General features: G+C 46.4%; 1 protein-coding gene across 1 annotated transcript; it reads right to left on the reverse strand.

Moving 5' to 3' along the window:
• Positions 1-2,923: 2,923 nt before the first annotated feature.
• FOXM1 (forkhead box M1) lies at positions 2,924-12,746 on the reverse strand. The gene is made up of 9 exons (XM_083855579.1): positions 12,679-12,746; positions 10,872-11,468; positions 9,034-9,182; positions 8,602-8,817; positions 8,063-8,191; positions 7,123-7,167; positions 6,107-6,173; positions 5,501-5,682; positions 2,924-4,315 (listed from the first exon to the last, which is right to left on the reverse strand). The coding sequence occupies exons 2-9, from the start codon at positions 11,419-11,421 to the stop codon at positions 3,272-3,274; spliced, it is 2,382 nt and encodes a 793-aa protein (XP_083711705.1). The 5' UTR covers positions 11,422-11,468; positions 12,679-12,746; the 3' UTR covers positions 2,924-3,271.
• Positions 12,747-13,644: the final 898 nt, after the last annotated feature.

Genomic DNA, 13,644 nt, shown 5'->3' on the forward strand with positions numbered 1-13,644 from the left:
TGATGTAACAAGGCCTTGGCATGATTTAAGTGGCAACTGAGATTATCTCATGGTCTCCTGACTCCAAGATTTGAATAAAAATGGCAAATAAATAAAACCTGAGAGTCAGCCATGGGAAACAGTAAAATAACTCTTATCACTGAAGCATGGCAGTCCCATGGGTATGCATAGCAGAGTGCAGACTGCCTGGAACTAATTAGCTACAGCATGGAGCTCCTCAGATCAGACCAGTCTGTGTCATTGACATCATTACTTGCAAATACTTGGAAAACCACATTGATGCTGAAGGCATCTTCAGTGATCCTGCAAGTTCCAAGGGATGCTTTATGGTGTCAGTTCTGCTGCAAAGGAAACCAACAGTAGGAGCTTGCTGAAGCCAGATTCAGTGAATATTTGGAGTCAGGATAGCTAAGCTGTAAAGAGGAATAAATCAGGACCCTTTTCATGCTATGATAAACAAGGAGTCTGTGTCTCGGCTCATTTCTACCCTCTAACAAGAGCACTGCTGCAACAGAAGATAAATAATTCTGATTATATATTTGTATGCAAACAGTTCATCAGTGTGCTCTATGACTTCCCACAAATTTTGAGATGTGGAAGAGAAGCTGCTTTGCATAATCTTTTGCCTGTATTGCCTGTAACCTGTAACTGGTATTTATTATGTTTATTTTTCCAAGAAATGTAACTAAAACACAAGGACAAATGTGTCATTTGACCTGCATCAGCAGCTCAGTTTCATGGTCTTGACGTTCTAAAACTGTTTCAAAGCAAGAAGCCAATCTGAGATGGGTAGTGAAGCAGGACTTTTTCTTCATCATCTCAGGCAGCTAATACTTTGTTGTGTCCTGAATATCTTTCTATCCAGTTGTAGCTCACCTCTTCTGGAAAAAAGGGAAGTGGGAAGGGAAACTATTTCTGTTCAGGAACCAGCTCACATTTTTCAAGCCTGTCATTTTTCTCTCTGAGCCTATAGTGCATTTTAAAGAGGAAGTCGGGTATTTTACTAAAAAAGAATTTTTCACCTTTGTTAAGAGCTAGACTGCCCTCTGGGAGAAATGAAGGCCTGACATCCTCATAAAAAGATTTCTGCAATGTAAAACAGGGTCTCTGTTCTTCCATAGGGGGAAGTGATCAAGTTTTTCCTCTACCAGCCAAGTTGCAAAAGTCCTTTTCAGCTGACAAAACATAATGGGAAGAGCCCCACTCAACCAATGAAAGGGAATTACCTTCTCTTTGAGTCTATCACACTCCAATATCAGGTGCTTTGAACTAGTTTGGCGAAAACATTGGGACATCTCTTCTGAGAGCAAGAAGTAGAACTGCTTAATGGAATTTTTTTCTGTTGTTCCCTCCACCTTTTTTGATAGAATTGCCTTTGAGCAGTGCTCTTACTGGAATATGAAACAAGGGAAACAAAACTTTGGCACTATTATGTTCAAAATAAAAATGTGAAGTGGCCATCAAAGCACCTCAGGTGACAGGGACAGCAGGGGAGCACCTGCCTGGAATGGACACCAAGGACAAGAAAATTTCAGTATTTGCTGAAGGCCTGATCTTAGTTGGCTGGCTCCCAGCTGGCAGTGGTGTGCACACATCCTCTCAGGAGCAAGTGAGATGAAATGGAGATAGGATGCCTTGAGAAAGCCAAGTGTTAGAAGTACTAGTAGAAAGTGTGCAAAACCAGGCCCCTTCTGCAGCCTTGTAACCCCAGAAAACCTGAAATAATAACCATTAAACCAAACTTTGGAAACATTTTATGAGGGTAAATAACATAAATAACAAATACACAGGAGAACTGTGGTTCTGAAAACCACACACATCTAAAACTGGTTTTATGTTTCTAAGGGAAGGTAGAAACAGTTTCAAGCAATATTTGTTTTGCATTTAGAAGATAAAGAAGTTAGTCTATTGGCGGTGGTGTGATGTTTGTGTGTTTCTGACTTGTATAGCCAGGATCTACCCAAAAACAATAGGAAAAAGTGTGTTATATGAAGCAGGGGGTTGAGTAAATCTAATGTGGTTTGGCCAGCAAGGCCTGAGAATGTCCTAATGGTCATTCACTCAGTGATCACAAAGCACACACATGAGAGAAGGGGCTGCTCATGCTACGAGCCAACCCTGGCAGGCTGGGGGGTGGTACAGATAACACTCAGCTGTGTTTCCACAGAAGCTTTATTGAGTATTTGGATACAAGATTCACCACTTGTCTGCAAGCAGAAGGATCAGATCTTTGCCATGGCAATTTCTTCTATGACATAAGTTCTAGAGAAGTGGGGGGGACTTGTTCTATTGCACCAAGAGATACATACTTTGTGTTTCCAGAGGTCAATTTTCAGTGGAACTATCAGCGTTCCCTTTATAGGTTCTTTTTTACATTTTCAACTGCTGACTGTAATGAGGGCAGCTTTAACCATTCAGTAGAGGTCTATCTTATTGCAACATGTCCTCTAGGTACATAATAGATCCCTGGAATCAGAAGAGCTATATGGCTTGATCCAAGCTCTTCTCCATTCCAGCCTGGGAAAAGGAAGCCAAACCAAGAATTTATGCTGCAATCCAGAAAATCTGTTTCAGTTTGGCTTGGGTCACATACAGACAACTTTTCAGATCTTTGCCCCAGCAACCTTTAGAACAACCTAGACCAATGTGGTTTTGAAGTAAAAAAAATATAAATTTGGGCTTTTAACTAGGATAGAAGAATATAAGATATGTGAACATATGGACAATACACTCTAGGTCAAACCCTTACCAGGCCAAATATCTCCATAACCCTACAATAATAAAATAATTATTATAATTAAGGGCTAATTTAAGGAATGTACAGTATTTACAGCCATTAAAACTAGACAGAAAACACTAAGTAATAGGGGAACAAAGTAAAGGGAGATGAGGACAGAGCTAGGAGGAGGTTCCTGGGCTCTTTCCTATGGTAGTGAGGAATGTGTTTGTTTCCTCTGATATCTTGAGTAGCAAATGCCATTCAGGGCCTACCTAGATGTTCTCATGATAAGAATCCCTGGAGAGAGACTATCTCTAGCACAAGGCTAGAGAGTTCTGTCATCTTGTTCCACTCAAATCTACAGCATATTAAAGAAAACCCATAGCAGCTGAGGGGCTGTCTCCCAGCTTGGCAGGAGTCAATAATGCTTTCTATTCCCATGGGTGTGGGAATTAGTCAAAAGCAGTTGTCTTATATTACATGAATGAATCTCAGAAGAGTGGAGTGCTTTCTGTTACATCAGAACAAGTCCAATTCAGTCCTCAGGCCAGGTCACTTCAGTTCAGGTATGAGCTGAGACCAACTAATGTCTGTTCCTAAATTTTCATCCTCAAGACCAGGAAAGCTGATATCTAGAAGGATTTTGCTGAGACTCATACAGTCATTTGCAGTGTCCAGGATAAGGCCCTCCATGAGTGACCGGTTTTCAGTAAAGCCAGAGGCTGTCAGTTCAACAGAGGATTGCTTGGAAGCGTCACGAAGAAACGCTGGAGAGCTTGTGAGGGGCACATGGACCATGTCACTGGACTCTGTATTCAGCAGTTCTCGAGGAGAATCAAAGAGAGGGTTTTTAAGGGGTGTGCTGTTAAAACCCAGCAAGTCCTGGTTGTCCCGGAGGGGTGTGAATGGCAACTGAAGGGTTTTCACTGGACTGAAGTCCAGCTCATGACTTCCCTTGGCTAAGGGGTCAAGGACCTCTAGTGAAGGCGTGGTAGTGGTTGAGACTTTGCTGGGAGTGGAAGAAATGGGCAATTTGCTGAAGATGTCCTTGACTGGTGTTTTAAAGGCCCCCTCCTCTCCCTGTGAGCAGTTGAGCTGCGATATGTTCTCAAGGGGCTGGTTTTCCTGGGGCAAGGGATGGTCTGCCCCTAACCGGAAAGGGTCAAAGCTGCTGCTTTCTGGCAAAACAAGGACAGGCTCTTCTGAACAAGGCAGTGCTAGGCGTTGTTTCCTTCTGGATCTGCCCACTTCCCTCCTTTCCCTCCTCTTTATAACTAAAGAGTCAGAAACTGCCTTAAGTGGGGACTTCAGTGTGGTGAACTGTTTCCTCTCCTTTGCGGACGAGTCTGGGAGGAACAAGCTTGTCTCTTCCTTGACGGTTACAGTTGAGGCAAATGGGGACAGCCAGGGATTCACCTGAGAGCCTTCTTCCTCCTTTTTACAGGCACTCTCAGGGAAAGGAGACAATTCCTCACCAGGCTGGGAGCTGTTCTCCTGTAGGGAATGGGTTGGGGAAAATAAACCTTCATCACATTGACCCTCCTCCTTGACAGCAGCCGCAGGTAAAGAGGGTGACTCTTCTGCAGACAGTGACATCTACAATGAAACACAGGTGACATGCAATCAGTAATCAAGGATCAAAGCTACCCAAAACCCCAAATAACAGTGGAAAGAAAAGAAAGACTGGCTTTTAAGGTCAGCAGAAAGAGTGAGAGGAAGATATTCAGGAAGCAGTAATTATAAGTCTTAGATTGATCTCTGTGAAGTTGATAGAAAGAAGCCTAAGGATGACATGGGAAGGATTCTACCTAAGTGACTGAAAGTCATACCCTTCAGAGCACTCTTGCTCTGAGGAACTTCTGGGAGTACAGGCAGAAGGAGAGCTGAATATTTCTGGAAAAAATATAACCTCTTTGATTTTTTCTTACATTATCTAAATGGGAATAACAAAATGAATGAGGACAGCTTTCCCAGAAACCACGGAAAAGGAAGAGAAAAAAAATTAGGTTATCAAAAGAAAAAAGAGCACAGGAAAAAGATAAATCATAGCTGGAGAGAACATAAAGCAGCAGGCATACAAAGGAAAATAGGATTATGGTTAGACAGGACGGAAGAAGCTAAAGCTTTACAATGTCTAAGCATACAAGAGCATTCAGTGAAATGTCAAGAAAAAGATCTGTTTAATAGCAGTTTTTCTTGAGCCCCCAAAACTGTGAACTTCACAGAATTAGCAAGCAGCAGAAATGGAAATCCTCTGGGAAGAGAATACCTGAAATATATTCTCTTTCAGAAGTTCCTTGGGTTACTTGTCTATAGAGCTATCAAAAAATATGAATGTTTTAGGGTCAGAACAAAGCCATTCCTCCCATTCTTCTTTCTTCCCATCCCAGCAATAAAGAAAAATTGTCTTGACCAAGCCATAGAGCCCCTTCCTCTAGTGAATTATCGAAACATCTTTAGAGCAAATAAACTAGCAGGTAGTAGTCAGCCTAGAGACAGCAAAGGATAGCAAGGATTATTACTGGCTAGCTCCTTGATAGGAGCTTGGAGCTTTAAAGCACCTAGTAAAGGTGCACAAAGGAACCATATGAAGAAAAGGTTCATTGAAGGCAAGAGATACAGGGAAAAAAAGTAAACAAAAAATCCAAACAAACACACCCCTCCTTAAAAAATCCCCACACCCTCCCTAGCCCCCTCCTTGCCCCTCTTAAAAAAAAAATTAAGAAAAGAAAGAGAACCACACTATCCGCCTCAGAACTCCTCGGAAAACAAGAAACCAACCTTTGGAGCAATGCAGACACGCTTATTGCTCTGCAAAGTCTCAGAGCTGTTAAGGGATGCTCCCTGTGCCATGGACAGGGGAACCTTCATGGAAGGCTGCAAGACAAGAGGCTGACTCAAAGGAAACTGGATTGGAACCAGGTAGGAGTTGACACGAGGAAGTAAAGGCTTCATCTTTCGGCCTGGAAGGGAAAAGAAGGGACTCACTTTTGCCTGTTCTCCACTGCTATCTCTTGAAACCCGCACACCTTACAGGAAGTCCTTCTAGACACCCCAAAAGAAACATTTGATCCGATCACTTGCCTTCTTTGCTACTTTTAAGGATACAAATACCAAGCCAGAAGCCTCATGAACAAGAAAATAATCTTTCATGCAGATCCTACCCCTAAAGCTGGGGCTCTCGCTCCATTTGAGTGCCCAGTGCCCACAATCTCACAATCAAGTCCTCTCAGACACAACAATACTGTTTTCCATTTCAAACCTGAGAGTAAGGAGCATAAAGGTTGGCAAAGCAGGATAACACACTCTACCTGTGTTCCTAAAGAAATCTGGGAGAGTGCCCCACATTTACTGGATTGATTCTCTTTGACTGATGTGGACACTTACGTGAGTTCTGGGGTTCAGTTTTGCTTCCCATGTTCTTCAGAGGAGCTGGAAGACGACTCTTTTGTTGCTGCAGTCATTGTGAGATAAGTAAGAGGAGGAGAAAAGAGAGATTAGAAGAAAAGGGTCCACATTTATTCTGCTGCCTCACTGAGAACTGTGACACCAGAGGTCTGTGCCGCACTAATGCAGAGAGAAGAGCTGTTAGCACCCAGCACTCAGGCTGGCTCTAGGTCTGTGCCCCTTGCTGGATTGCAGCCATGCCATCCCAAAGCCAGGTGCCCACCAAAAGCTGTGTAGGAAAAGAGATGACACGACAGAGCTGCTCCAGCTGCAGACTCTACTGCAGGAGCGAGCTGGTTTTGGCACCCTCAGTGCCTGAGGAACAATGAATAACGCTGGCTTTACTGTATACTGGATGTCTATACAGACCATAGACCAGAGAGGTGTTCAAATGGAATAGCAGAGGCCACAATGGGATTAGAATTCTGAGCAGATGGAAAGAAGGCCAAGGTTGTAGCTGTGATAGAAAAGTGTTTGACTGGATGCTTGCAAATCCATCACTGTTAAGACTGCTGAGTGAAAGAGCAACAGCAAACAGGTTCGTCCTTCCAAGACTCACAATGCAGTGGCTTCCAAAATGAAAAAGGAGCACAGAGAGATCCTATTCTCTCTGGATCTGAGCCCCAGAACATATTGGAACTGTTGTCATGGAGATGAATTTACCAGAAATCTGTTTGGGCTTGTTCTCTGAAGCCTCTGGGTGTCCATTGCAGCCTACTTCAGCAGTAGACTTCCAAGTTGCTCAAAGCTGTCCAGCTTTACCAGCTAAAGAGACTGTGCCATCTGAAGGCAGTGAACCTTTGGCTAGACCACTCTCCCCACAAAGGGTATGCACAGAGCTGTATGAGTAGATGCAGCAGTGACCCAGCCCCCTCCCCAAGCCTGTTGTCCTTTCCTTCAGTGACTGGTAAGAAGAGAATGGAAGACCAAGCCCCAAGCCAGATGGTAATTCTTACTGATTCAGAGTACTCAGGCGATGTTGGTGACCCCAAGTCCAGCGGCTGGTGGCAGAAGACATTGAGCAGAAAAAAAATTAGGATGAAGTTATCAACCAAAGAGGGACACAAATGAGACATTTTAAACTTGTACAATCTGAACAAACAAAAGTTAATTCTACTCACCCACTGCAGAAAACTCAAGAGTCTAAACACACCTATACCAGATTCCCAAGCTCTATTTCCCTGACAAAATCTTCCTAAAATACCTAGTTGGGCTAGGACAATTCCATCCTATGACTAACTTTTCAAACAGTGTAGGAACACCTGTTTGGTCTCAATGGAAACTTTCTCATTAGGAATTTGAATCAGATCCATGGAAAGAAGTCAAACAACCTGACTATTATATTTGGCACAGCATGTGAAAAATAAACACATCCCACAGAAGCTCCAGGTCAAAAGTGTCACCCTAAATTTTCTTGCTTTTAAGTGTTTGAATCTCTGCAGTGGAGATTCTCATGCAGCTTGATGTAAACTATGTATATATTTAAAACTTATCTATTTGTTTACATATTTCTTCTCTGGGAGGAGAAATATGATTGATGGTGATGTTCACCAACAAAGTCAAAGAAGTGGCAACCTGTGCGGCCAATCTTTTGCCTTCTAATCAAACTGTATATAAAATAGAGTAAAAAAAAATTAAAATAAAACTTTCCTACCTAACCTTCTGCTGCCTGCCTTGTCTTTTGTGTGTCCAAAATAGCAACACGAAAGCACAGCCACAGCACCTTTTCTTTCAAATGAGAGCTTGTCTATTTGTCAAGTGAAGTGACTGAACCCAGCTTCTACATAGTGGCTGAGGCCAAAACAGCTTGACCTTACTGTTAAAATAAGGTGCATCAGGCTAGTGTGGCATTTAGGAACTGCACAGCCTGTGTTTTCTTTGCACGAGGCAACTCACCTTAAACACCTGGTCCAATGTTAGGCACCGGTTTGCATCAGGGTGAATAGTCCAGAAGGAGATTTTACTATTGGCAGGTGTCTCACGGACAAACATGTCATGAAGGGACAGGTTGTGCCGAATGGAGTTCTGGGGAGAAAGGAGTGAGGGGGAGGTTGAAAAGCAGTAGTTTTGTTATCAGCACAGCAAGGCCTACCTCAAACATGGCTGCCCAATAGAGGGATTACATTCCAAAGTGCAGAAAACACCGAACTTTCATATTCACAGTGTACCCAGCCAACCCTGTCATCAGTCTCTTATTCTACGTACTCTTGAGATCCCTATTCTCACTCCAGTAATCAAACATCCCATCATCTTGTTTAAGTAGGATGAGGCAAGGGATACAAAAGTGGTACAGTGAACATCTGGAATGACAGTGTATTTGGGGTGGAATGTTTAAGTGAGCTTCCATCTTGCTTTGCAGGCTGGGGAACAACTTTTCATTTTGTTCCAGAAGCCATGTAACATCACCCACAGCAACTTGACGGCCTGCTTGTTACCTTCCAACCTGGCTTAGCTACATGTTTAAAATAAGGGAAATGATCCTCAATCCACGTATAGATGTCCTTCAGGGTCATGCGCTTCTTCTCCGTGCTGTTGATGGCAAACTGGATCATGGCCATGTAGGAGTAAGGAGGTCGTTCTGACACTGAATCCTGCCATGAGGAGGACACAGCAGCAGAAGGAGTAGCAGCAGCAGCAGCTTCCTCTTCAGTCTGAAAGACAGAAGGGGTGATACATGAATGTTCATGAAGCTGACAAGAAGGCCCATGGAACATCCCTGGATTCTCTGTGTTCTGCTTTCATATCAGTAAAGGTTAAACTCATGTTACTTAGAGATAGTATTGCCTAATACTTGCAAGTCTTCTGATCCACACATATTACTTCCTTATCAAAAGTTTTAGCACATGCTCTTGTATTCTCCTACTTACCTTGACTCTTTCCCGCAGAGGCATCTGATTCTCTTTCTCTGTGTCTTCCTTCACAGAAGAGGGATTTAGCCCATCGGATCTCATCTTCCCCAGCCACTGGATGTTGGTGAGGCTGTTGTCCAACACAGAGCTCATTGTCTCGCCACTGCCTGTTGGGATAACGAGCCCACATAATAATCATGGAATCATTTAGGTTAAAAAAGTCCTCCAAGACCATAGAGTCCAACCTGTGACCAAACACTACTTTTATCAACGAGACCATGGCACTGACTGCAGCATCCAGTTGTTTCTTGAACACCTTTAGGGATGGTGACTCCAAACTTCCCTGGGCAGTCTGTTCCAATGCTTGACAACCCTTTTAGGGAAGAAATTATTCATGATGTCCAATCTGAGCTTTCCTTGGTACAGCTTGAGGCTATGCCCTTTTGTCCTGTTATTTGTTGTCTAGGAGAAGAAGGCAATGCCCACTGCTCTACAGCCTTCTTTCAGGCAGTTGTAGAGAGTGCTAAGGTCTCCCTGAGCCTCCTTTTCTTCAGGCTAAACATCCTTAGCTCCCTCAGCTCTTCCTCATCAGACCTGTGCTCCAGACCCTTCCCTGGCTCTGTTGTCCTTCTCTGGACATGCTCCAGCACCTCAATGTCTTTCCTGTCATGAGTGGCCCAAAACTGAAAACAGAACTCAAGGTGTGGCCTCACCAGTGCTGAGTACAGGAGGGACAATCCCTGCCCTGGTCCTGCTGGCCACACTATTGCTAATACAGGGCAGGATGCCATGGGCCTGCTTGGCCATCTGGGCACACACTGGCTCATGCTCAGCAGCTGTTGACCAGTACCCCCAGGTCCTTTCCTGCTGGGGAGTTTTCCAGATGCTCTTGTACCAGCTTCTAGCTCTGCCTGGGGTTGTTGCAATGCAACTGCAGGACCTGTTTGCTGGTCTTACTGAACTTCACACACTTGGCCTGGACCCACGAATCCAGCTGGTCCAGGTCCCTCTGCAGAGCCCTCCTGCCCTCCAGCAGAACCACACTCTTGTCCAGCTTGGTGTTATCCATGAACTTACTTGAGGATGCCCTCGATCCCCTCATCCAGACCATTGATATAGAGAGTAAACAGGACTGGCCCCAACCCTGAGCCCTGGGGATCCCCACCAGTCACCAGCTGGATACAGCATCGTTCAGCACCACTCTCTGGGCCCGGCCATCCTGACAGTTTAACCCAGTGAGGAGTGAACCTGGCCGGCTTTTCCAGGAGTGTGCTGTGGGAGACAGTGTCAAAGGCTTTACTGAAGGCCAGGTAGGTTACAGACACAGCCTTTCCCTCATCTTAACTCTGCTTTCCCACAAGTAACCCTGCTACCTCTTCAAATCAGCTGTCAAATAGAAGGCACCACTCACACCTCTGAAAGATGGAAGCATGACACTAATATTGTGGAAGGAATTCACCTTGAATTCCTGATTTCATGTGTAGTTGCCCAATTTATGAAGAGCTTCAGCCTTAAACAAACACTCAAACCAGACTATTGCTGCCAACCAAAACAGGACAATGTTGATCTAGTACTTCAAGAGATAAAGACTTAGAACAAAACCTAAGTCAGAAGCTCAGATGTCTTTCACCAAAAAAATGTGTCCACTATAATCCTTTAGATTACAGTCCACTATAATCCTTCAAAGCTATGTAGATTATTAGAATCAAATCCATAGGTATTTTGTAATTAACAAAATATCAGTAATTACTGCATACCAAGATGCAAGTGCTGCACTCCTTGGCCCATTTTACATCTCTTTGTCAGGATAGAAAAAAAAAAAACAAACAACAAAAAAACAGGTAAAGGCTACATACTGTTGGTCTCCTGTTCCTGTCCAACCACAGGATCAACTCCTGAATGCCAGAGCGCTGTACTGCCTGCAAGACCAGCTGTCTGTGCAACATTCTTCTCACTTGCTTGACTCTCTGCAGCCTTGATGGCTGCACTGGCTTTCTTCTCTGACGGGAGGTGCTGTGATGGTGCTGGACCTGCTGGACGGGATGTGCCTCCACTGCTAATGAGAATGAACTTGTTGGGTCCATTGCTGCCAGACTCTTTTCCTTTTGCTGTCAATGCCGCTATGATGCTCTGGATATCGGCATTTGTAGGGATGGCCACCACCTGTGTGTTGGGCATTGTGGGATGGTCAATTATCTTTATTCCCGCTGGGAATTTCTGCAGACTGCAGTCCCTTTTGTCTTGGGGTTGTCTGTGGTGCTGGTCTTCCTGCCTGTGCTCCTGCTTAGGAGCCTTTTCATCCTGACCTCTCTTCTCATCTCTTGCTGAAGTACTGGATTCATCATTCTGTGGGAGGGTCAGTTTCCGTCTCTTGAGAATTAAGGGCCTGCGAGGGCTGGTCCTCATTATTGATCTGTACTGTCACTCTCCATTGAAAGGGAGAGGAACAAACCCTGCAAAACAAAAGGTACAACATAAAGGGTGCAGAAAATCGTCTCAAGACCTCCCACAGAGCACACATTCTCAGCAGTTGCTACAAAGCTAGAAACACAAAAGGAAAATAAAATTGAAAGCATTTAATAAAGCTGACAAGGCTGCTGAAAAATCACACTGTACCTCCTTAACCCACACCTCGTGTAACCAGGATGGGAGAGAGGTTTGCAGAGTAGATAATTTGCATCATTAAGTACGTAATAATGAGCAAAGTGTGTATGTGCTTTACAGAAAGATTTAGCTATAATGTGACTTGACCAGCATCAACCAGCAAGCTGGAAGGGAGGGAAGGTAGAACATAGAAATAGCAGTGTTGATTCTTATGGCTGATTGCTCTAAGCAGTGGATTACACAACCCACGTGAAAAGGGAATTCACAGGTGGTTTAAGATCTGGGAAGCAGAGATTATCCTGACCACTACAAAGGCACACAATAAATGCAGCAGAAGTAAGGTGCCTTAAGATAGACATCAAGTAATTGTGCTGCTAATTCCTTTTGTAGATTTGTCAAGAACCAGGTAAAACTCATCATTGGGCAGCATACAATTTAGATGTCAAACTTTTGGACAAGAGGTGGTTTAGACTATAAAGCTGGAAGCAGAGGAAATAAAATTCAGAGATACTGCTTCCAGGGTAAGATGCTGTGAGAACACTGCTGATAATGCCATCAGGAATTCGGTGGAGCCTGCACCTTTCCACAAACTATACCAGAACAATACGCAAATTGTACTTATCGTTTATCATTAGAGATGGCAAGCAGAATAGAAACAAATGCCAAAAAAGAGGAGGCCTTTGGCATTGCTAGATTTGACGAGGTCAGCAATAAACGAGAAAACTCTCAGTAAGAATTCTCTACGTTGATACCAAGCAGAGTCCAGCAGACAACAAGCTGAGCGGTGTGCAGGGAGCAGAGAGCCGTGCGATATTCCACGCGGGTCCTGGCCCCCGGCACAAGCATGGATGGCCCTTTGCGCTCTGCCCCACCCCCTCAAGGAGAGATCCCGGTAAGACAGCGCCAAAAGAAGAACCCCGAGCCGGCCTCCCCCAGGCCGCGTCACTTCCCAAGGAGGCCTCGGGCTGCTCCGGGCCCGGGGGCCCCGCTGTGTACGCGCGGCCCCGGGAGGCTCCCCGATCCCCCTTCACCCGCTCCCGCCCTCGCCAGCAAGTTCACCTGCTCCCGCGGGGCCCTGCTCTCCGGGCCCGGCCTAGGCGCTGTCCTCTTCCGCCCGTTCGGTGGCCTTAGCGCGGCCCTCCGAGAGGTGCCGACCCTTGCCGGGGGCTCTGGAGGAGCTGGCGGGCCCGGGTCGGGCTCACAGCTGCCCGGCCGGGCAGGGCCGATGCGGGGCGGCGGCGGCCCCGGCGCGGGCCCGGTTTGAATTTGGCGCCCGGCGCGGCGCTGGCCCGGTCACGTGCCGGTCTGCGCCAGTGAGCGGCGGCGGGGGCGGGGCCGGGCGGGCCGGGCCAATCGGCGCGCAGGGGGCGGGGCTGCGGCGGGTCGGGCCAATGGGCGGCGGGCGCGGGGGATACGGATGTGCGGGCGGGACGGAGCCCGGGCCGCGCCGGGATCGCGTTGTCCCGCCCGCCCCGTCCCGGGACAGCCGCTCCCGCCCCGCCTAGGGCAGCGCCGGCACCTTCCTTCAACCCTACTGCCCGCGGCTGGGAGCCCTGCCGTGCGCCCGCATTGCGCTGGCTCCTGGGGAAGAGCTACGGCGTTTTACCGTTTAACGGGCTCAGGGGCGCCCGCAGGATCCCCTGAGCACGCTGCGACTTAGGTAAGCAGTCGGGCTGCTGCAGTCTCCTACATTTCCCATGACATGTTACCCAATTTCCTTGTCTGTGCTGACCTATGATAAGTCGGGTTGGGCGAACATGAGCCAGCTGTGCCCTGGTGCCCAAGAAGGCCGATGGCACCTGGCCTGTATCAGGAATAATGTGTCCAGCAGGAGTAGGGCAGGCATCGTTCCTCTGTGCTCGGCACTGCGGAGGCACCCGAGGGCTGTGCCCAGTCCCGAGTGCTGTGCCCAGTGCCAGGCCCTTTCAGGAAGGACATGGAGGTGCTGGAGGGGGTCCTAAGAAACACAAGTCCTGTGAGGAGTGGCTGAGGGAGCGGGGGGTGTTCAGCCTGGTGAAAAGGAGG

This window comes from Zosterops lateralis, assembly GCF_965231275.1.
Source record: "Zosterops lateralis genome assembly, chromosome: 2".
Taxonomy (NCBI): Eukaryota; Metazoa; Chordata; class Aves; order Passeriformes; family Zosteropidae; genus Zosterops; species Zosterops lateralis.